This window comes from Hylaeus volcanicus, chromosome 1 (genome assembly GCF_026283585.1).
Source record: "Hylaeus volcanicus isolate JK05 chromosome 1, UHH_iyHylVolc1.0_haploid, whole genome shotgun sequence".
Classification (NCBI taxonomy): domain Eukaryota; kingdom Metazoa; phylum Arthropoda; class Insecta; order Hymenoptera; family Colletidae; genus Hylaeus; species Hylaeus volcanicus.
Genome location: NC_071976.1, coordinates 5,409,291 through 5,434,970, shown reverse-complemented (window position 1 = coordinate 5,434,970; position 25,680 = coordinate 5,409,291). Strand labels below are relative to the sequence as shown.

At 38.0% G+C, this 25,680-nt stretch overlaps 1 protein-coding gene across 3 annotated transcripts in view; it reads right to left on the bottom strand.

Moving 5' to 3' along the window:
- LOC128884352 (zinc finger protein chinmo) overlaps window positions 1–25,680 on the bottom strand; it is an 84,634-nt gene that overhangs the window by 47,556 nt on the left and 11,398 nt on the right. Inside the window, exon 2 of one of the 3 annotated variants that reach the window (XM_054137684.1) lies at window positions 18,020–18,247. In XM_054137684.1, coding sequence (XP_053993659.1) covers window positions 18,020–18,247 — 228 coding nt within the window. Of the gene's footprint in view, window positions 1–15,977; window positions 17,134–18,019; window positions 18,248–25,680 lie in introns of those variants that run through there. The other 2 variants (XM_054137694.1, XM_054137704.1) reach the window with 2 other exon arrangements.

The window sequence follows — 25,680 nt, the reverse complement described above, 5'->3', positions numbered from 1 at the left end:
CAGATAAGAAATAAGTGGAAGGGAATAGTTTAACTCTCGAGTCGTAAATTATAATTCATTTAAATATTTAAATTATATTTCTTTTTCTATTTATAGCTATACACAATCAGTCGCATAAGTATTCGTACCTTCGTGCTATCGAAGAAGTTTCTTTAAATTAAATGATAGGTTTGCAATTTCCAAATTATGTATGTATTTATTATAATGCTCCCTTAAGGGTTGCATCCTCCACTTCCACTGAAAATCTCATAGTTTCCAAATTAATGTTTCATCAATGTTTTATAAATATGTACGCGTGTAAAAATGATTCCGTTTCAACTGGATGCCTCGCTCCAAAAACTTATATTCGTGACTAGTCTACCATAGCAAATATGAACTAAAGATTGCCAGGCGAGATCGTTCAACCGAAGCGTGTGGCGTTCACCAAGGCTCCCTGTTATTCGAACAAATAAATAACACGGGAACTACTGTAGAATTTTATTTTCGTCTATAGAACTAGAATCGCGAACATCCAAGTACTAAATATACGTCAGCTATTTTAAAAGAATCAATTTTCAAGAAGGTCCTGTTGCTTTATATAAAACCATAGTTTATTCGTCTGGAATAATGTTGCATGAAATTGTTTGGTATTTTTTTTTTTTTTTTTTTTATAGTTCTAGATGATAGCATTATCGTTTATTTTTCACAGTTTTGTAGGTCCATAATCTAAATATTACACTTCTTAATCCCGTAGATTACTCCTCTTGTAACCTTATAACTTATAACTCTCATAATTATTTCATTTGCGATAGAACAGGACAATAAGATAGTGATGATAATTAAAAAAAATGTGTAGAATATCCTTTTTAGCTAACAATGATATTAAGAAATCAAGAAATAATTTTTTCGATTTATCAATAAAAATCGATATTTTTAGATTCGTAATGTTTTTAGTTTCTTAATATTCAATATTTTTTAATTATTCTAGTTTGTGTCGTGTATACATATGATTCGCATGAGTAGAACGACCGACACAGTGACAATCATGAACATATTTTTTTCAAAGGGACTGTATAGAATCACTTGCATTACATTTAATTTTAATTAAGTTTATTAAAAATCTATTATGTATAATATAAAATATAAATAAATATGTGTGCAATATGCTATGAAAAAATTTCTTATAAATTTAAAACAAAAAATCCAAAAGAATACTTGAAAATGAATTTTCAAGGGATTCCCTTTAAGGGATGGACGAGTATCTACTCCAGCTACTCTAGTACTCTACGAAGCTTGCAAAAATTGGTTCTTACATTTTGGTTTTAAATAACGAATAGCTTCTAAAATACTCTAATACCCTAGGGATTAAATAAAAAGTATAGGAAAATCTTTTGTTGCTTTTTCCATGTTCCACATCCCTGTCATTTCCTGCGTCTACCAATAATTTCACGACTCATTCCCCCTCGTTCGCGACTCTTTCATTCTCAAAATAAAAAAAATACCCCCAAAAGACACGAAAAGGAAACCTAAAAACCCAGTGTCAAATTTCAGAGTGAATAGTAAATAGTACTTCCTTCGCGTTAAACTCGATGACGGTGAATGGTGGGAGGCCAATAGGGATATCGCCGCGAGCCGCGGCTCGAGGCCCCGCGAAAGAGATAACTACGGCGATTAGGATCGAAAGACAGAGGCCGTGGCAAAGCGACAAAGGCAGCCAACGGTGGCGAAAACGACGGTCAATGCCCGCACAAGGTCGGCGATGCAGAGCGCGCGAGCTAGATCTCCTCTGTGGTTGAATTTTGCCGCCATGATTCCACGTTAGACGGGTGCGTGATGAACGCATGCATGAGCTCTAGCTCTCGCCTAAAATCGAGCGGGCCAATCGTCGTCGTCGGCTTCCTTTGGTTCCGGCCAATGGCCGCGTGGGACCAAGGTCGAGCACGGCTACCAGCACATGTTTTCTCTTGAACGTAAACTACGCTGCACGATGACGACACAGAGATCTATACTATAGATCGTTAACACTAAACCTACCGAGATCGGCGACGTGACTATTCTTAATTTTTCGCATACAGTTCTAGATGTGCAATATATACAATTGTTTCGTGCAGTAAGTTAGTACCACGTGAATTATTTTTGCATTTAATTAAAAAAAAGTGTCTTTAACCTTTTCAAGGGCGGATTTTTTTGGTTATTATCATTTATAGAAAGAGGCAAGCATCAATCGCACTTATGTGCACCATTGCACTTATAAAAAAGATATCTCGATGTCGTGAGGCGTGTACAAACTTTCGGTTAAATAATTTCGATTTTTTTTTTCTTTCTCTATTTGCCGTGAAACGACTGCTTTACGAGCTGTTATCGTACGCGTTACATCCACGCTGTTACAGGTTCACCGAAAATTTGCCTAAACCTTTTTATTTTTATTCCGCGAGCTTTTTCTTGAAAGGCCATCAAATTTGAAAACTGTGTGGTGATCGATGTTCGAAAAAGGAAATTATTATTAGCGGGGTACACTAATGTTAATTCGATTTTTCTTCTTTTTTTTTTCAAAAAATATCTTTCGATGCTTTTCTCTTTGGAAATCCTGCGAATGTATAATACGATTTTCGAACCATTCGTCTTTCGCATTTGACATTTTTTTTGTTTCTAAATTCACTGATTACGAAGCGATGACTGTCACGCTCACTTGGCCCAGCCTGTAGATATCTGTGGCGATGACGATCCCAGAAAGAGCGAAATTGAACGCGCGAAAACCAACACGTGGGGAGGGACGAGCGCGAGAGGGGGGTGGCCGTGAGCTTTGAAACTTCATCGCACGGGCTGAGAAATCGGCATGCGCGCGACCACGTGTATGCCGCCGTGCACAACCCGCACGTGGACGCTCACGCGGCGGAAAACCGGGAATAAGAGGGACAACGACGAGTCTGTTCCATTGGAGACGGTCTATCTGTGTGCGGTGCACTCTCGTCGCGATCAAGTATTCTAAACGCGACAATTATCGCGACGACATGCGACGACAGTGACGGTATTGATTTGGCTAAGCGGTCAAATTGCTGCGGTATGAAGCCTTGTTTGGGGAGCTACGTCCAAGGACATTTAACACTAGGATCATGGAGATTTCTTATCAGATTCCTATTACTGAAGTAATGCTTCGATAAATGCAGTCGATTTAATAAAATTAATTAGGATAAAATATTAGGATTGAATACAAATGAATTTGAATAAATGCTTGTCATTTTATGTGGACAGAAGTCAGCTTGTATGGCTTTCAGAAAATATAAACGGTTTTTGAAAAACCTTGTGAAATTTGGAATGAGTGAAAACGACCGTGCTGCGTAAACTTAGTGTTAAGAGGTAGCTATACGTTTAGGAATTTACTTTTTCAAAAACTATTGACTCGATAAAAAAAATATATTTTCTAGGGTTTATTATATATGTATTGAATAATGTAGAAATAGTTTTTATTCACACTTTTTAAATGAAATAGCGAAGCCGGACCCGTTCAACCGTTGAAGATGCCGTCTCCCTTAAGAGGCTATTATCGTGTGCGCGAAAGGAAAACAGATTCTTTTTTAAGAATTTTTATTTCTGACAACCAAATAAAAATACAAAAATGAAAAACGAAACATTCTTCTTTAACGATTAGTTCTATGTAGTAATTTACATCCAAAGAGAAAAGCATCGAAAGATATTTTTTGAAAAAAAAAAAGAAGAAAAATCGAATTAACATTAGTGTACCCCGCTAATAATAATTTCCTTTTTCGAACATCGATCACCACACAGTTTTCAAATTTGACGGCCTTTTAAGAAAAAGCTCGCGGAATAAAAATAAAAAGGTTTAGGCAAATTTTCGGTGAACCTGTAAGAGCGTGGATGTAACGCGCACGATAACAGCTCGTAAAGCAGTCGTTTCACGGCAAATAGAGAAAGAGAAAAAAAATCGAAATTATTTAACCGAAAGTTTGTACACGCCTCACGACATCGAGAGAGAGATATCGCAGCTTAGGAGTTATATTTGTACGCGTTGCGCCTGTTCCAACAAAAGCTCATAAATGCAGGCATGAGCGAGTAAGCCGAGGCGTTGTGTAATTGTGTCATTGACCCACTTCGCCTGGCGATGATTAACTCTCGATTCGAGGGAATTGTCAGCGAGTGGGCACCTGCATTCCAGCGAATTTCGCGCGTGTATCGCGTCACGCGGCTTTCGCGGCGTTTTTAGATTTTAAGTACGGCACAATCCAACGCATAATGTTATCGATCTATCTCCAGCGCCACATGGTATGTAATACCCTAGTAATCTGATAACAGCAGCAGTGCTATCAACACCGTGGGCTTTCGCAACTCTGCATTTTGCCTTGTAATACTAACGAACAACCGGTCCTTGGAATCGTAGTTACCACACACGTTCGACGAAATGTTTTCCAGCCACGATGCTCGATCGACTACGATTCCACTGATAATTTGACGGTCGTATTTTTTTACCATTAGAGGAACCAACTGACAAACCCGTGGCTCTAGCCATTCGACATTCGTGATTGATCACGGTGGGTCCCCGTCGGTGAATATATTATTACAGCATGGATTGGTGGGTTAGTTTACTGTGGTAAAATTATTATTGCTGTTTATATTGTTTTTGCGGAGGAGGTTACTTTATTTTGTTAATGGAATCTTTAATTTGATTGCATGTTATATTGTTAGACAACTGTACTGATATATATTTCGTACTATATGGATAATGTGATGTCAGTCAAATTATTGTTATTACTACTGACAATATTATTTTCAGGGAGGAAGTTATTTTTACTCCGTTAATAAAATCTGTAATTTTATTGTATATTATATCGAATGTTATGTTGTTAGACAATTGTACTAGTAGTTTATAAATTAGTAATCTGTACTGTACAGATAATGTGATGTCAGTCAAATTATTGTTATTACTACTGACAATATTATTTTCAGGGAGGAAGTTACTTTTACTCCGTTAATAAAATCTGTAATTTTATTGTATATCATATTGAATGTTATGTTGTTAGACAATTGTACTAGTTGTTTATAAATTAGTAATCTGTACTGTACAGATAATGTGATGTCAGTCAAATTATTGTTATTACTACTGACAATATTATTTTCAGGGAGGAAGTTACTTTTGCTTCATCGCAAGATTAATGGAATATTTCATTTTATTGTATGTTCGGTTACATCGTACAACAACTATACTAGCAGTTTATAAATTAATAATCGCGTACTGTTCTATAATGCCAATTTTTCACAAAAGATAAATCGAGCAAAATGTATTACCCAAGTTCAAGTTGTTCCGGTCAAACATCTTCTAACGTGTGTACACCAGTATTTCTAAAAATACTTGCTGCGTGACGAGTAATTGTATAGTTATGGTACTTTTATACCGGCAGAGTACCATAATATTCCACGAATTCCTAACTTCCAAACACGCATAATGTGCTTGCGAATTCGGCGAACGTTTCTGATTATGGATGTCACGTTTTTAACACAAACGGCAACTGGCAACAAGCACCATGGTAACTAAACTATGGTTGCTCGAGTCTCAGAATTGTTTGCTTAAAATGTTGTCAAAAAATGTAAATTACTGTTCGTCACTGTATCAATAATTAAATTTAAACATTGGTATTGTATTAATGTATATGTAATAATTGATTCATTTTAACTCGTACTCTAAATATATTTTCTCTTATTTTCGAACATGAAAATTCATAAACCAGAAATAATCTATTTAATTATCTGTTAAATCGTGAATGATCTATTTAATTTTGTATACTCGTTTCATAATTTTCATTTGTTTCTTTCAAGCTATTTGCTTCGAGGCATATTCAATATTTCTAGATATCATAATTACATTCAATTTTTCAAAAATTTACAAAACTAAAAGGTATTTTATTACAGTTTTGCTGTAGTTTTGTAGTTTTGCGATACCATTGAATTTAATAAATTTTTTAGAGACTGTATGTAATTATAATACTTAAAATATAATATACGATATAATATTATAATTCTCATCTAGATGAAAATCTTAAAGAATGAATAAAATGTCAACATTTCTGTTTTCGTTACTGGTTGAATAAAAATTTTAATTTCGACACTGGTGAACAGAAGATCGCTCTATGTGCCTGTAAAATTCCACAAAATACTATTTACTACGTCAGAGTGAATCGTAAGTAAAAAGAAGAAGCAAAGAAACTCGACTGCGAAGTTTCGTGAATTATCAGCGCGTTACTCGAATACGAATCGGGGAGGGAACATAACATAGTGTCAATGGCCGGCATCCTGTTGCATCAGAGCCAACCTTGACTCTAAGGAGTGTACTTTGCTTGACTGAGTTCACGAGTTTACGAGTCAAGTACGTTCGCTCCCCATTTCTCGGTTATCCCCCTTGTATCGGTCGTGCATCGAGTCTGTGAAACTGCCTTTGTGCCCGACTACTGTGATTCCCAGCGGTTCTCGGACAACGTTTTTCATTGAACCTCTCTCTGCTCGCGTTCTCCCTTCTTCCGTGTTTTTGTTCGAGCCTCCAGAAGTAATACATTCCGTATGTTTACGTCACATGGACCGCACCACGCGACGAAAATAGTCAAAAATTCTCACCAAGTTGAGAATCTTCAACAACGAAAGAAATTTGAACAATTTCGTTTTCGTTATCGTTTGAATAAAAATTGGATTTTCCGTTATAAAATGATATTACGTTTCGTACTTGTTTTTAGTAAGTATACCGACGATGAAGAAACGACAATGTTTTTATTAAGTTTATAGGAAGTCGCTAGAATCTGCTGTTTAAATTGCAATTTTAGCGAAACCTAAAATCTATTCGTAAATTTCAATTATTACTTTTATGTAAATACTAGGTTTTTGCAATTACATGTAACGATTGAAGTAGAAATTGAAGACCGTGACTGAAGACTAAGAAATAAATAAATTCAATAAATTCATTCATTAAACGATTTTTTTGCAACTGTTTCAAAGCCAACGCTTAAGGAGAAATTTCAACTCTCAAAGATTCAGAATGTAATTACCCTTGTAGTCCTATCTACATGAAAATTAATTGAAAATTGTTTTTCGACCGAAGAAATTTCGTCAAATTTAAAAGTCTTCGATGCAACACACCAAAATTTCATTTTCGACCGATTACTGATTCCATAGCCATAATTTATCGCCCCCCCTTCCCCTCAAAATTACCAAAGATCTTGAAACAGCTGTGAAACGAAACGAAATCTTCGAGCCTCCAAAGAATCCTTCGAGATACGTTTCAACATGCCTAAAGACCACGGGAGATATAAATTTCACTAAAATCCCGACTGTTGCCGCAAAAAGTGTCCAATTTGGCACGGAACGGACCAACGAAGCGCAATCCGCATAATAGAGTCCACTACTGTGCTCCGTTAAGCACGATAAATCAAACGAGTTCCTCGGTTACGCGGCGGACTCGAGCTTGGGTGGAAATTTACATAGATCGCTATCGGTTACCTGCTCGACGGTGTTCCATCGCACATGTTTACGCGATTCTGGTAGTTTCTCTGCAGAAAATCGTTTCTCAGCACGTGGAACTCGGACACAGGCTCCTTTATGTGCGCGAATAAAAATAGACGCGTAAGAGCGCCACGCGTTTCCGCGGGGGATTCGCCATATTTTTCGATCGTCGTTCGAAATTCAAATAGCGAAAGTGTATCTAGGGCTGCCTTATCGTCAGATAACGCGCGTTTTAATCGCTCGATCAATGAACGAGAAGCTTGAATCGCGAAAATAGTCTTGCGTGATCTATGCGACCGTTCAACGAAACAATTTTAGTCGCGCACCGCTTCTCATCTCTTGAAATATTTATGGAACTTCAACGAGGGATTCTTGCTTTTGCGAAGTAATGTAACACCATTTTGGCTAGGAGTAGCGAGTCATTTTGTTTTAAGTTGGTGTAAATAGAAACAATTTAATATTAATTATTGATTAAAATTAAGGATATGAGGATAGTTGATGCATGGGTAAACTTGAGTCATGAAAAAGTCTTGCATGATCTATCGAGCGTTTACCAAAACAATTTTAGTCACGCAGCATAAATATTTCTCGTCTCTTGAAATATTTATGGAACTTTAACGATGGTTGCTTGGATTTGTGAATGAATATAATGATCGAGCAACGCAGTCTGTACTGGAAGTATTTTAAAAATATTTCGTAGTGAGTTATTTTCAAAGTCTATGTAAACAGAAACAATTTAATATGAATTATTGAATGAAATTAATAATATAAGGAGAGTTAATATATGGGTAAAAGTATAGAAATGAAAGAGTTTGTGATTTACTAGAAATGACGATTAACGTTGAATTTGAATAGAAAATTAGTAAGTTAAGTTGGAGAAGAATACATGTACCTGTATACAAAAAGAACTTTATAAAATGCACTGAAAAGTAGAGAATAATTTTTGCGTACTGATGTCATTGCATCGTATACAGTACATTTAAAGTCTGGCCAAAAGTAAAATAGTTGATAACCTATTTGTATTAAATGAAATATACATAATTAATGATAAACTTCTTTATTTCATTTTCGTTCTTCGCTTATTAGCGATGACTTTTCACGTCACGGTTGTCCGTATCACGTGTAAAACGGTTTAGGAAACGCTGTTGTAAGCGATTACCAAAAAATTCATACCTTCTATTTTTACATGGATACCCGAAATAAGCTACTCCAAACTTCAATGCCTTCGCACGTAAACGGATACACGTTTTCAACGATGAGCTCGTTGCACCGTGAAAGATAATATGCAAGATAATTTTAGACATTGGGGCAAGCTGTAGCCAGAGCGTTTTAAGCAAAGATTATTTAGAAACAATTGGTACGTATAATAAAAAGTTGAATCCTTTCATGGAACCTTTCGATGATACGTATAATTCTTAAACCCATTTTCGTAGTTCAAATCGATCGCAATTACTCAAGGGATAAGTTTCTAGCCTTTTCGGTCACGAATTAACTACAGTCCGTCTCAGTTTCTGGAATTCATCCAATAACGATAAAAACATACAATTAGAGAATAGAAAATGAAAAATAAATTGGAGGATAGAAAATTATTATAACTAACACGTTGATCGTCACGTCACCCAGAAATAGGCAAAAGGACGAGGAACTAGGAAAATTAATTTAGGCGTTAATAAAAATATTTATTAATTTAACGAGGCTAACAAATGAAATGTTACGACAAATGTTCGATTATCGAATCTTCAATTGCCTCCTGTGAAAATTTTAACCTCGTGGAAACATTCACGAGTGGAAGTCTGGCAGCCAACGTGTTAATGAGACAATTAATAAGACAGAGGCGCTGCGTAGAATGGCTTAAGATGGCTTTTTGAGGCGCGTGCACATGCAGCAATTGCGGCCATGCGTCGGTGCGTGCTTCCGCGGTGGGTTGCAACACACAGAGACGAACCAGCGACACGACCTACTTAATTTCCTGCTTATGGTCGACCCTTTTAGTTCACCCAGATACCACGGCACTCCGAACTGTGTCTGTCCATGCGTTATCGCGTTGCACCGAACACAGTGACCTAATAAAAATCGTTGATACCGATTGTCATTCTTTTCACTCGTATCGCTTTGTTGTTACTGTGAATCACGGCAAACGATGACGCGCGACCGCAATTAAGCGTGAAAAAGAAATTTTTTTCTGTCGATTAAATCATCGATGCCTATGAATGCGAAATTTAGAGTATGGAACGTTAATAAAAAATAAATAAACGGGCGAACGAAACCTAATAGACACGAAAGAAAATCAAAATATACAAAATCATGAAAAAGAGGCAAAATAAATTATAAACGCAATAAGCACTCGCAAAACCATGTTAGAAGAAATAAATTCAAGCCTATTCCTAGTCACGAGATAATATATTATCCCGAGTTCTATGATACAATTCTTTCGTGCTGATAATATCGCTTTCAGAATGACAATAAATCGCCCGAATAACCAAGGCAAATAATTTTTTTTTTCACCCGCACGAATTTGCTCGTTTTAGACAAACAAGCGAATGCAACTATTTAGGTCGCACTGCTGAAATAAGTTTCTGTCGCGTGTATGCCGCATACGAAACCGTCGTCCGCATCTAAGAACAGGGCTCGAATACCAGCGAACGGTATTTGAATGTCTCCAGTCTCTAACGTTCCACGTGTCGCTTGCACACTCCGTTTAATCTCATGCTAGGTTACACGCACGCATACGACCGCACACCGACGTGTATTCTCGCGCCACGATAACGCTTTGTAAGTTACGACTCGTACGAAATCGGTCTTTCCCTCGCGGTTGGCTACAAATGTTTTCATATCGCGGATACTGGATGGACAAAATGAATTTAAAATTATTGTGAATTTTATATGATGTAGGATGTAAAAGTTTGTCTAGGTAATCAACGAAGCATCTATAAATGAAACTTTAATGATATGGGTTTTTAGGATTTTTAAGAATGGAACGTCGATGCTAAAAATGCGAAAAAAAATGAAGATAGTAGCAACAGTAATATGTAGTTACTGTGAAAATATAATTTTAATGTTCTGATGGTATATTTGTATACAAACATTTTCCAAAAGGGCGAACCCCTTTTCTTAGGAATTCTTTTATTTTTCACAACGTGAATTTTCGATTACAAAACCTGAACGAATTCTGTAGAATGTAATTTCTTGTACGAAATATCTCAGAATTTTGTTGAAATTTTGTAACGTAATAATGTAGAAGAGATCTGCTAAAATCCTGATTTTTTTATTTTCGTTCTTCGAATTCAATTCGAATTCTGATTTTTATTGAACGAATAACGAATAAACAGTCGTCCATTTTTCATCAATTATTTCACATTTATTCGGATAAGATTTTATCTAATTTCTGGCTTGCAAGCAATCAATAGGATACTCGCATTTCTATTTACTCATTGTAAAATATTTTACTCTCAATTCGCATTCAAATATTTATCCAACGAGTAACGAGTAAACGTGTTAGTTGAAGTTTCATCGTCCATTTTTCATCAATTATTTCACATTTATTCAGATAAGATTTTATCTAATTTCTGGCTTGCAAGCAATCAATAGGATACTCGCATTTCTATTTACTCATTGTAAAATACTTTACTCTCAATTCGCATTCAAATATTTATCCAACGAGTAACGAGTAAACGTGTTAGTTGAAGTTTCATCCGTTATTCAAAATTTTTCTCTTAGATAAATACTAATTTTGCCCACCGCTAGTACACGTAGGCGCGTCTTTGCGTGCCAGCGCGTGTACCACGTGTCGCGACTCATCGACCAGTGTGCATCGCCCATACGAGCGAAGAAGACCGCGAAGAAGACTGTTAGATCTAACTGTAACCCGGGCCTACTTTCGGCTTCCTTTGGGCTTTCGAACGATTACATGTATCCATAGAGCATACTGGCACACGCGCAACCGAAAACGCACGTTCCTCAACCACGAGTCTTTGTAGCCGGGCGCTATTCGAGTCCCTTTCCTATGCCATCCTTGAACCCTTCCCACCTACCGACCTTCCTTTTAGGTCCTCACCCTTTCCCTTTTCGAAAAGAAAGACCACTCAAGGCGACAAAGCGTCGAGTTACTCGTGTCTCATGAAAACGTGTTGCACGCGTTTATCAAACGACTTTAATCGCGTAGCACTTTTCATTTTGCAAGTTGTAGAGTTTCTATTTGTTCGCGGATTAAGCAGGCCTTGTTTCGAAATTTTACACGCGAAGGCAAGTAAGGCTTTAGGGTTTTGTTTTTTAATAACAAAGTATTCTTGTCACCGTAGCCATGGTGGACATCCTAATATAAAATATTCATTTATATTATTAAATGTAATAGTGATATTATATTTTAGTATAATAACATTTACATTATCTGTATTTATATATATATTTATATTAATAGATTCGCAACTTCGATCAGATATTTATTTCTATCAAGGAAGTGTCCACATACTTTTGAGCGGGGTGTACATGTTGTGGAATATATCCTGTTTCAATAATTTGTATAATATATTGCGTGCAGGGATTATTTTTGTGCTTCTACATTTAATTATTTATTTTAAATCCTCATCCTGATCTCTATTACAACATATAGTACGTAATAATACATATAATACAATCTAACAAATGTAATACTATGTATCACATAGCAGAAACGTAAAGAGTATCGTTTCGGAAGTGTCCATTCCTCGAGTGTCGACAGGGGTTATCGCGAATCGCGTGGTGGACTTTAGCTGTTCAACATCGCGAGATGAAGGCCGCGGTAAGGTGCATGCGAAACGTATCGCACAGAAAATGATCAACGAGACGCTGAATATTTACCTGAGGATCCTCTTCATGCATGCAAACACGAGGAGACGACAGGGATGGGAAAATGTGAGTTTCGAGACAGGTTCCTCATTTCTTTGAATCAAATTCAAGGATTAGAATTTGTTAAATTTTTCAAATTTTTAGAATTTTTTAATTTTTCTAATTTTAAAATTAAAAGTGTGTTATTTTGAGAAGAATTTCGAAATACATGAATTTAATATACAAACTTGTTAATTCTCGTGTTATATATAAATAAATTTGATTTTTGTTTACAATTCAATGATTATTATCTGTTCGTTGACTTAGTTCCGTACTCACGAAAATGATCCCAAATTTTAAGTTTCTAAGGAAACGTTAATAGTCGCTGGATTAGGACTCGTATTTGTCTTCCTTATTAGATCCTCAAGCTCTGGTAACCAAAAGCCATTTTTGAGAATTATGCTAATTTCGTATATTAGGAAGCAAGTGATGTGTAAAAAAAGAACGTACTAACTTTTTAAGTAAACTTTTGTGTATCAACACACTATGAAACACTATAGAGTCGATTAATACTATAACAAAAATCCAACACATACATTAGCCATTTCAATGACTGCGCGGATACTTTAAATCCTGAATAAAAATGACACTTATTTCTGCAATTAGTAATTTTCTTCTGCGTCCATAATTTCTTATATTGAGTTCTCGATTTAATCGTACGCCTCTATCGCAGCTAGAACTTCTAATATCAAACCTGTGATTACATTTTATGGCTAAAATTGATGCTTATCCCTATCTAATTCTGGTAGCAAGTAACAGCCATTTTTAACTGATTCTATTCGGTGATTTACAACCAGTGTTTTACGACCATTCTATGAAACTTTGGTAGCTATTTTTAAGTACAACAAAACCTTGATTATTCCAATTAGCGACGGGACAAGATGTTCTGATGAACGATTTCCACGAATAAGTGAAAGATTATTTTTGTTAATTAAAGAAAAGGTATTCGTTACGTAGTTGGTATCCGACAGGAACGAAATAAAAAGAAAAGAAAAGAAAGCAGAAGAAGATGGATGAATACATCTATCTGATGACGTTGTTGATAGAATAAGGAACCATGGTTCTAACCAATATTATTTTATTTATCGCAGATAAAAAGATGAGGCTACTATGGGAATTCTGGTCTCGTTAATTTTGAAAGGATATAACGACTGTTCCGTCGACTCCTAATAAGCAATAAGTGACTAATTACATCAACATTAGATCCAGAGGAACATCGATGAACACACATCTACACGATCCATCTGTACAACCTGGAAAACAGTTATAGGGAATAAGACTGCTCTAATAGGCCAACTAACTAATTAAGCGAACAGCACTACAGTAATCGTCAGCAACAGTGACTAGTCGGTCGATCTTTCACAACTTTCCTTACGTGTTGCACTTAACGGAACGCCGTTAGCGGTCCCCGCGTCTGACTGACACAAATATCTACGACAGCCTTCATACTTTCGATAATGGGATTCAGTAACGGTACGACAGCGTTGGTGCAGTAGAAAGCATCTACGAGACGAAATCTCTAGACGATCATCCTCTGCGTCAGCGTTTCACAAACTGTGTTCTTGCGCTGTGAGTGTCGTATGGGATGTAAATAGGGATTTCGTGGAAAATTGTAATTAATAATTGAACGAAGAAAATAAAGTATCTCTTGTGTATTAGTGTAATCTTTGTATCATCAGAAATCTTTTAATACTATTTTTGTTTATTTATTCATGTATAGAAAATTGTAATTAATATTTGAATGAAGAAAAAACAGAATCGTTTGTGTATTAGTACGGTGTATAATTTTTCTATCAACAGGAATTTTTAGAAACACTTTATTTCGGATGACTTTGTATAAATTTTTATATATTGAAATTATATCTCTGAAAAATAGCAATATCTAATTAATCTAAAGTATTATATTATACAACACACTGATATTTATTTCCTTGCTTTAAATAACATGCTCCAATTTACATTTCCTTTTTAAATTATATATTGCATTTGTCTCATCAAGGTCCTGGTATTAATTAATCTATGAGCGTGTAAATAAGAAATAATTTTTTTCTTAATACTGCAAACTACGATTAATTTGATAAAAGAATAACGTTGGATCGACAGAGGCACGGAAACAGAAGTTCCGAAAATCGCGTACCACGAGAATTGCACATTCTTGTTTACTTAGCACGCCTGATAAAGAAACGTATATCTGTCCCCACGTGCTCGTGTATAATACCCCGTTATCACCGAAAACATGAACAAGATCGAGAATTACGCGCTGATTTCGAGATGCGTTCGATTTCAGTGGAAACGATAAACGTCGAACGTCGATCATCACTTGTGCCAGTGACAGTGTTCGAGAGATAAAAATTTAACAACCACTGCGAGCCAATCGTGAATCCTGTTAACAGAAATATCTGTTTACATTGCGCTGAGAAAGCTGAAAATCTCGTGGAGAGAATCGTAAGAGCCGAAACTAAATACCATTTAATTTAACGTGGTAATTGTGCTCAAGTCTTTCAACTATTCTGTTTTACTACTCGTATACTTGATGAATATTATTTTATATTATTCTATGTAGTTCAAGAAATGTACACATTCTCCTAGCAAAAGGTGTTCAAAAAGTGCAAATAACTTAACACATAAAATGCATGCACACTAGGGACTATAACAAAGAAATTACTTGTGCGTACTGTTAACGCTCGCTAAACAAACAAATTGTAAAATTAATTCGGTATAGAGGCTTTCCTTATCAGGAATTATATCAGTAGTGAAAAGGTGAGCTTGTATTTGTACTTGAATTGGACCTCGACTTTGTTTCCAATTCAGTAGAGTTACAACAGTGGCGGCAGTGGAATATGTACTTACTAGTCAGACAACTGCAGTCTTCGTCTAAATCGCGGAACAAATACTTGAAATATTAATTGCGTCCCATTTCAATAGAATTTTAGTAGCGTTTTAGGAGTATTATCTAAGCAACTATCTAATCTTAATTATAGTTTCTGAACAATTGGTGCTGTTTCTAGAGACGCAGATTTATCGTGTGTATTTTACAAATGTGCCTAACTATTGAACCATTTATAGTTAATTCTCAAATTTGTATATTCTAATATTGTATCTGTGTGAGTGTCTTTAAAAAATGCAAGTATTATACAGGGTGTTCCGTTTAAATAGAAATTACATATTTCACGAGGAGATGAAGCTATCACAAAAATGTTTTATCCAAACGGTAACATAATTTGTACCTTCGAACCAAATAACTTTTGTATCGACAAATTCATGTACATAATAATTTACAGTTCTTACACTTTCATTTATTAAATACCCTAATCACAAAGTTGAATTTCCTTACAAAATACAATTTAAGCGCAGTTATCCTATTAAGGTAGCCTGTATAATAATACTCGATCAAAGTCGCTCACAAAGTTTAATTAGATTTTCTCCAAATATTTTCTTATTGTTCAGTTGGAGTATTAATAAATTATACGCGTGAATAACCAAAAAGTAATTTCTTTTTTCGAAAGATGATATAAAAATCGATGCTGTTAAAGGTCAAGCACACTTATTCGAAAGTATGGATACCGAAACGACGCACCGTGAATGCATAATAGGTCGATTTAGACGTAGAAACGTAATTCCTTCCAGCTTATTACCGCTTCGTTTCAATTATTCGCGGTTCAATGTCACGAACTCTTCGCATTATTCAACGCAACCATTGAAACCGGACAGGCGAAAGTGTTCCCGTGCATTATCGATGCAAGGGCTTCGATAAAGAGCCTCGAACTCGAGCGAAATTAAATTCCAGCCGAGGTGGAAAACGCCCGATGACACGATCACGAGCTTCGTGGCTCGTTGCCCTGAATGCTTGCCACGGTCGATGCATTATGAATGAAGATGCACATGCACGTGTTATTTTCAGACCGGAAGACACGCGGCTACGTCCTGCATACCAGTCACGATACTTAAATATAAAATTAACACGATAACGATACACGTCGTTCCTCAATTAAGTAACGAAACCGAATTCGTTTCATTTATTATTCCACGTGTTTATAGATCAATAATTATGTTACGAATTACTTCATAGTTAACAAGTGGGATTTTAATTCAGTTGTCTTTTATGGAGAGACTGTGGTGTTTTTTATTTTTATTTTACAAAATTTTTACTTGCGTAAATATCGTCTTTATGGGGCGTTAAGCACGTTTTTAATACCGAATTAATTAATCTTGACGGTGACGTCGGCGAATTATCCATATCGATATCTCCAAAATAATCACTTACAGCACTACATTCAACTTCATATTTGTGCTCTTGATAATACAGAAAAATATTGACGCTGCATGTATCACTGTTTGCTTCACGAAACTGCCGCTGAACATCCACGAGCCATAAAAATGATTTATTGCTTTCATTATACGACGGTAGGTTCAAATTTAAGAAATTCATGGTTCCACAAAGAATTGTATTAGAAACAAATTCCAAATTACTAAACCCCAACAGGACTTTAAATCGAACTAAAATATTGCACACTATTCACGAAAAGTACGAGCCTAACAAAGTATTAACAAATCGTTACCAAACATCCGACTACACATTCCTTCTATCGTCTTTATCATCCTATCGCGAATAAAAACACAATTTTCGTTGCAAGGAAATCGTCGAACTTATATTCTCGTGCGAGAACACACTCGACCGGATCGAATAGCAGTCGATTAGCGATCGAACAACGATCGATCAGCGATCGACAAACTCGCGAATACCAATAGAGACGCGTCGATGCGGATGCACCGAGCGCGTTGCACCGCGGCTCGTCGCGGACTGCGGTTTCGCGCTGCGAATCCGCGAGGATGTTGCACTCGTCGGGGGAAATCGCGCACACCGACTGCTCGACTGCACGTGTGCGCTCACGTGCACGTACGTCGTGTGCGCTCACGGTGCGCGTACGTATCCGTACACACGTATCCCGATGTGCAAAGCCAGCCGAGATTCGCATGCAAGCCGACTGACTCTGCGCGAGTGGAGACCAGGCCGGCGCGATTGGGCGAACACAGGGGTAGTGGGCGGGCCGACGCACGACCGCTGCACTTGGCCTGCAGTCGCACACGTGCACGGCATGCAACTGCATCGGAAGCTCGGCCAGGTGAGCGCATTCGCGATGGCGCCGCTTCGCTTCTGCCATGGAGGCGGGAGCTGCGCGATTTCGATGCTTTCGACGCGAGACTTTATACGGTTGATCGGTTTGGTGAGTTGAAATTCGAGCGGAATGAAAGGTAGAATGTGTAATAGGTAGATCGCGAATAAAAAAATTCATATTATCACGGATATAGACGAGAATTGGAACTGAAATGAAAGTATGTTTTGTTTCTTGAACGATGCAACGTGTATGTTATTGTTGGTGTTTTATATATTTTGATGTTTGTGCATATTCTCCTAGGTTTGCTCATGATTCTATACATATTTGCCATGGGTGCATGGATATGTACAGTCTAGTGCAATCAAATTTTGTTAATCTGGAATCTAATAACGATGCTTTTTGAATGACATTTGACAATCATTGCGAGTTGTATTTTTCACAAGGGCCATTTGTTCACGTGGCGTTGTTTCTTGTATTGCATTGTTGAGCGAAATTTAATACAATTCACAATTGTGATCGACAATTGATTCTAGTAATAATTATGATAACGTGAGACTTACCCTCGCAGAACAGGGTGACATCGGTCAGACTCTCGCTTTTGAACAAATTCGAGAACGCTGTCGCCAAGTTGCTACCGAAACTATTCCACTTGAGACAGAACTGGTGCTGGTGAGAGTCCATGATGCCACCCCTAGGCCCAACCCCGTGACTTTCGCCACCCCTGTCTCTGCCACCTTCGTGTAGGTATTTTCTTTCCTGATCGCGCTCGTGCCCAACAGTTCGTCCAGCTGCACAGAAAAAAACATTCGGTACAGTCTTCGTTCATCGATGGAACGTTACGCGAACGTTGGCGATATGAAAATGAGAGGAAATTCGCTCATTCACCAGTAACTTCTATGCACCAATATTTTGATATTTATTATACCACCCAAAAGTCCTGAGAAATGAGGTTTTTATACAATACTGAGCCACCAACGTGAGAAGGATGCAACACAGAAATGACAATGCAACAAATTCCCTGGACTTGAGAACACATTTGAACCAACCCTGGGAAATTTCAACGATGGACCAAAAAATCCAGAATTTAATATTGTTTATGAGGGACGTAAAACTTTTCAATAGTATTTAAACCATATTGTTCTCAGCCAACTCTTTGCAATCAGAATCAACTCTTTGCTCTCAGGAATCTTTGCAATAGTGCAGGGCCCTTTTCTTAAACCTTTCTCTATATTTTCTTCTTATTCTAAAAGTATTCACCTATAAGCTCTCATAAAAATATTTGGATTATCTCATTTCGATCGAAAGTTCTACAACTTTAATAAGAAAAATAACATTTCTATTAATAGTGCACCATCAAAGCAATATTACTCTTATAACCAGTAATCGATTTTACGGAATACACGCGCGAATTACCAATTACCGAGTCGCTCGCTTAATCTTTTGCAGCATTGTGCCCGTGTCATGAAAACTTGAACCGGATTTCCGCGGTGTGCGATAATAAACCTCGAGCAAAACCAATGTTACATATATAACATGGATTATTGTTAGTCCAATCTCTCATATTTTGCTCCAACCTAACTTTTCTCAATTTAACTATACGAAATAATTTTCATATATAATTTCCACTATACTATTACAAGAGCTGGTTAACTATGAGTGGGAATTCTTTTAAGAAACGATTTTGTACATCAAAATAATATAAAAATTAAAAATAACGAAATTGCAGTTGAGGCTTTGCGTTAGAATTATTAATTGTTAAAAATACAAAAACAATAAAACTATAAACTAGACAAATCGTATTTGATTATTTCGTGTCCAATTAACAAATTTTTATAAATAACATAAAATTTAATCAAAGGGGAGAATATAAAACTCAAATATAAAGTTTTATCGAAGTTCATCCCTTTATTTAGACATAACAAATCAAGATACAAATATACCACCATCGTGCAGATTCAAAAAGTACACGTTTATCAATAGCCAGTAGTGTTTTTCCATAATAATCAGTTTCCTATTTGCGAGATTACAGCGCTTTTCTCATAAGTCAAAAACTAAAATGTTTTTATTTCACACATTTCTAACATCCATGGTCACAAGACTCCATCAATTCTTCATGGGACACCATTTAACTCCCTTTTTAATTATAAACATGTGTAAGGTCTATTCATGTACATATTTAAACATCAAATCATTTATTCAATTTAAACAAATTTCTTCGATGAAAATAGAAAGTACAAATATTTATAAGACCGACTGTATATGTAAATATCCCTCAAGAGGTTAAAATAAAAATAAAACTCAAGTTGCACTGACTCATAATCCCGCATTCAGCTTACAAATTAATATGAATCATCATTCAACACGTTTTCCTCGCTATAAAACAATCCTCTTACTCGTAACAAGTAAAAATAATAAAAAACTATCCCACCATACATATAAGCTAAACAAAATGTGTTCCACTTAACCCTGAAAACTAAAGAATCAACCCGTAAACTTCGATTCAAACACAAAGTATATTTCAAGTATATTATTTTTGAAATGTTTTTATTACGCATACAAACGAGGTGTACGATTGCACATATATTACTATTTAAATATTTGCAATGTTTGCTCTTTTCACAAAAAGAGGATGGTGCAAACAAAGCGTATCGATGTACATCCTAACATCGAAACAGAAAACAAAAAAGCCTCAAACGTAATCTCGTCGTTGCCGATTCTCCGGCGTTACTTTCGGCCTTGAAGAGGCCAAAGTAATCATCCTTGAATCGCTGCCCAAAAGGACGCCCACCTGTAGGTAAACACCCCGTGCACCGGAAGAGGCCTCGAAGAACCTCGGATCGAAAACGTCCCAAACAAAAGCCTACTCGACCACAATGATTACGAATTTCAAACATACCAACGCTCAGGACCGTATTACCATCCGCAACGCAGTGGGCTCAACGGAGGCAGCACCGAAGCACCGGTGACCACGCTTCATTCATATAAACCTCCCGACGTATCGCGAACGCACTTGGAAAACCGTGTCCCGCGGTTTTCCTCTTAAATAAAACCACTTGACGACCGGAGTTCCGGATCGGAGCTCGGACTCGCTCGAGGCAGTGCTCGCCAGAGTTGGGCAGAATTTGATTTCGAGCACTAGACGTCGAAACGCGATGTTTGAAAGCTCTCCGTGCAGCGATTCGTCCACGATATTATATTCGATCAACTCGAGTAACCTTCCACTCGACGTGTACGTTCGACGCGTATCATAATCTTCGTAATTCTCCTCGAACGCGAACAAACAGGCTGAAGAAAGATGTTTTTATTCTATTTTTTTTTTTTCTATTCAAAAGCTTGTTATATATTCAGATGAGAATTTCGCCCATCTCTGGTCCCCGCGTACACGTGTCCACGCGGCACATGATAATCCCCGGCAAGCACTGATCGGAGAAACGAGGAAGCAGACGACGTTCCCGCGGTAACTTTCGGGTAAGTGTATCCGAACACTGCTCGCGTACACACTGATGGGACCACGGGCCTTTCGCGTTTCACCCGCTCGAAATCGAGTCACCGACTTGCATCGCGCATCGCCGCGCGACCGAGGAACGAATCACGCGTAACTGTCCGCCGTTGCGTGTTGTCTCCGTCTCTCGTACGATTGGCCCGCTCGTCCTCTCTCTGTTCGACTAGCCGCGAACTCCCGCGGGGAAACGGATACACACGTTGGGTCTGCACGCGCGGGAGGCGATCCGTGAGCCGATCGTCGAGATCGCGTGTGCGTAAGAGGGAAGGAGGGATCGAAGAGGTTCGGTGGTGCCGTGTCGCGGAGGAAGGAACGTGAATATGGGTCATCGGTGCCGATGCAAATGCGGTTACGACGAAATAGTGTGAGTTCTCTCGGCGGTTTCGTTTCGGAGCCGGTGCGACGGTGTATAGCGCGGCTCTAAAAAGAGGGAAGGTCGCGTAGGTGGGAGAAGGGGGGAGGTGGTGGTGGAATCGAGTTGAGAGAGAGGGGGAGAGTAAGATTCGACTTTTTCGGGAGAGGATGAGGGGAGGGGACCGGATTGCTTAAGGCTAGGAGTTTAGTTCGGTGCTCTCTGTACCCCCTCCCGTTTTTCTCGCTGCTCCAGGAGCATTTCTCTGTCTTCGTAACGTTATCTTCGTCTCTCTTTTTTACCCTTTCCCCTGTCTCTGTCGGTTTTTCATCCCCTCCCCCTTTCCCATCCCTAACGCTTCTAAGGTATCGCACGCATCCCCGCCACTTTCTAATCCTAACACGTGCCAGGGCCGAAACGCGGATACGTGGCGCCACTCGGCAGAGAACCAGACGTGGAAGGGAGCTTTCGTTGCACGGTTGCCTTCGTTACCGCGGGCGCGGGCAGCGATTACGTCAATGCTGGTCGAAAGTTTAATCGGGCGCGGACCGGCGTAGATGCATCGTGGAACGCTTTCGATCGGCTCGGCGCCGATCGAGGAAAAAAAATTAACCGAAACTGTTACGTCTCGTCGAGCACTCTTTTTATATGGTGATCTTTACACAGCGTCCTTCCGCGCGTTTTACGTACTTTCGTGCACGTTTTTAGCGTGCTTTGTTTATTTTAACACGATTGCAGGAACGTCTATCAATTAGTTGACGAGGAATATCACGAAGTTCTTTAGCATTTCGTCTTCGGATGACGAAGCTGTACGTCACGGAAATTTAATAGAAGAGACGTGAGATATAGGTATACGAAATGATTAGGATGATTAGAACGACGCAGGCATGTGTCATTGAGGTTTGATAGAAGAGATGCGAGATGTATGCATATAAAATAATAAAATAAATTTATGATAGACTGTATCAGTATTATTATTATTTAATAGATTACGAATCATTCGTATTTGATTAGCAGGTAACTAAGATACACTTTGTTTGCACCATACTCTTTTTTGTGAAAAGAGACACGTGTTAGTTGGTTCAAATATTTAAATAGTAATATATGTGCAATTGTACACCTCCTTTGTATGCATAATAAAAACATTTCAAAAATAATATACTTGAAATACATACATGTACGATAAAATCTGTAGTTCATATACACAATGTAAAAAACATATTAATATTGAAATTGAGTAATTATCCTTATAAATCAAATTAATTCTTTAACAATATTTCTGGAAATATTTACCTACTATCGCGTATTCACTATCGAATAGAAAGCGAATTATCTCAGATCAAAAAGACTAACGTGAACCTGAAACATTGTTCGTTACTCGATGTTCAAACCTCCTCGAAAATCGATACCTAATACTTCTAATAAAAATCCTCGCAGTCTTTTAACGAATTTCATGAATCTTTACGATATCGTGGGATCGTATCGGTGCTCCGCATCAATCCAAGAAATCTCCGAATGATCTATTACACGGAGGAGCTACGAAACGACCGCGTTACTCAGCACATCTTAGTGTTTACGAAAACGAAACGTAACGAATTCAAATTTCAACGTACACCCTGCCAACTCGCACGTTACGGAAGCTACGCGGGCTCCGTTTCGTGTTTCTTCGCGCTAAATTCTCCGTAGTCAGATTTAGCAACGCGTGGAAACCCGTGCATTGATTTATTGCGTCTCACAGGTTGCCACGATCGCGTGGAGTCGAATTCGCCTAAGCATCGCGTATTTGCCTTAGGTTTTGCCAAAACTTGGAAAGCAAACGTTGACGACTGTGCGACACGTTCACCGAATAAACGGTATTCCGAAAAACACGTGCGTCACAGCTTAACGAGAATTCGAAACGTTCGAGTAGCTAGGATTTTTCAAATCCGGATCGAGAAAAATTCAATTTGAAAAACCTGTAAGGCAAAGAGTAGATGTCTCATGGATCGAATTAATGAATTATTATAGCCATAATTTTGGAGACATAATCCTGTTTCTAATATTAAGTACTTCAACACCTCCTTCTATACTTGAATATATTCCGAAGAGTACTAGTAACTAATATGGAAACTCTTACTATGAAGGAAGTTTCATTTTTCTATCAAGAAAGCACAAAAGAAGTAATAAGAATAATAACTTAAATACTTGGAAAAGTGGACCAAAAGGTGCAATAATCTTTGCGAATCTAAATCTTATTATCAGAAAATTGTCCGATTGTTCAAAAACAATTCTTAAGTATACTCCTTTTCTCGGACCGTCCTAAATAGGCTTATGTAACACGCTGATCTCTTCCTCAAAGAGGTACTAAACGATCCCACAGGTCGTACCCGCAACGAAATTGCAATTATTCGTTGTCATTGTTGTAAGTGACGTTCAGTGTGTCCTCTGCTCGTTGCTCGAAGCACAACGACTACATGGGCGCGCGTAAAGCCGAGGTCACGAAACGAATTTACGAACGGCTGAGTGAATCGGGACGAAATGAACGGCTCGCGTCATTCTCTGTTCCGACAATAAGCCTCCCAATGTTTGGCGCGAGCTGTACACTCCTCGATAGTGCAAACTATCGCCGTTTTCGTTTCCATTGCACCTGTTGTACTTTTCATCACTATTTATTTCTTTGAGTACATTTTAAGTATATAAAAATTGGTAGTTTGAGGGTTAAGAGAGTTATGTTATAGGAGAAATGTTTAAAAAATGCTGCATATTCAAGCAAATCATGTTTAAACAATAGTTTCATTCATAAACACTTCAACGAAGGTTCCTCGGTTAAGAGGAGTAGAAGTTAAAATACTGTGATATCAAGCACATCATTTTTAAACGATAGTTTGATTCGTAAACACTTGAACGAAAGTTCCTTAGTTGAGAGCAAATACTAGAAGATACTATAAATGTCTTGCAAAATAAATCTTTGAAAACAGACACGAGCAGATGACAAATAAAACCGACATGAATATAGCAATTTATACGTAAAGTCCACCTGATTGCAAAATTAATTTTTATTTATACCATATGAAATATTCCCCCCCATAATTCAAACTCAAACTTTAACTCCACCAATTACTACTAAAAAATTGTTCGTCCTTTATTCTGCGACATTTCTGCCCAAATAACCAATGTCTGACTAAAGCGGTACACTGAAGTAGAATGTCCTAGTGTTGGTCAGACAAAAATAGACTCGTACGCAACACACGGTTAAGAAATCTACCGTTACCCAATCCTAGCTACAAAGTGCATCTATTATTCAAATATATGCACCGTAACGAATCGTAACTCTTGCCTAACCCAGCAACAAAGTATCCCAAATCCAACGTCACGCGTCAAAATCACCATTGTCAATGATTCGTGAACCCCACGTTCCGGAATGTCACCATCGCGGAACACCGAATGCGTACGTCCCTGGTCCGCCAAAATTTAGTGTGCACTCCCTGCTCCGTCATTGCGTGCGTGCGTGCGTGCAAGAGGCCTCGCGAGGCGCAGAAGAGAAGAGGGGAACAAGCGTAGGAGTCGTAGGGGTCGAGGGAGACGCGGAAAGAACGACGGAGATAGACGTAACGCTAAAGAGTAATCAAAGGAAGGGGTACCAGAATGAGTGGGGAAGGAGAGAGAGAGAGAGAGAGAGTAGATAGATGGAAATTCGGGAGCTCGAGGCATCGCTGCGTGGCGCTTAGCGATGGAGATACCAAGTACCCTCTAACCAAGCTTTCAAACAATTTGTTTATGGAGAAGATCTCGTTCAGATATGTTTCAAAGTACATTCCGTAATTTTTAAAATTTATTAAACAAAAATCTTTGAGAATATCAGCTCTGTTGCTTCCCAAAATTGTCCGATATGACTAGACACATCAGCTACCTAGTATTTCAGGTCAATTTTCTGGTCAGGTAAAACATATACAGTCCATTAATCAAGAGATGACGAGGCGCCTACGAACTGAGCGCCACAGGGGCAAGGGGAGTACGCCTTTTTCCCCCTAGGAACCCCCCTTTCTTACGAGCAGCCACACTACATAGCCCATACTATATTGTCCACTGAATACAAAGTGGACTCCTGGTTATAGTGCGCTACTTTTAAGCTCGATCGCCATTCAAATTTATTTCAAAATATTTAATGTTTTACTGAATCGTTACCGTCTTCCGGAGAAACTCTAGGTAAAATCTTCTGTAAAAATAGGGAGGGGAACAGCTTCTTAAGAGTTCATCTTGTACACCTTTAGGGGAACAACGTCTCGAGCCCATCGCTGGCTGGGTGGCACCGCACGTAAAGGAAAGCGAAAGGGAGGGCGGGAGAGAGAGAGAGAGAGAGAGAGAGAGAGAGAGAGAGAGAGAGAGAG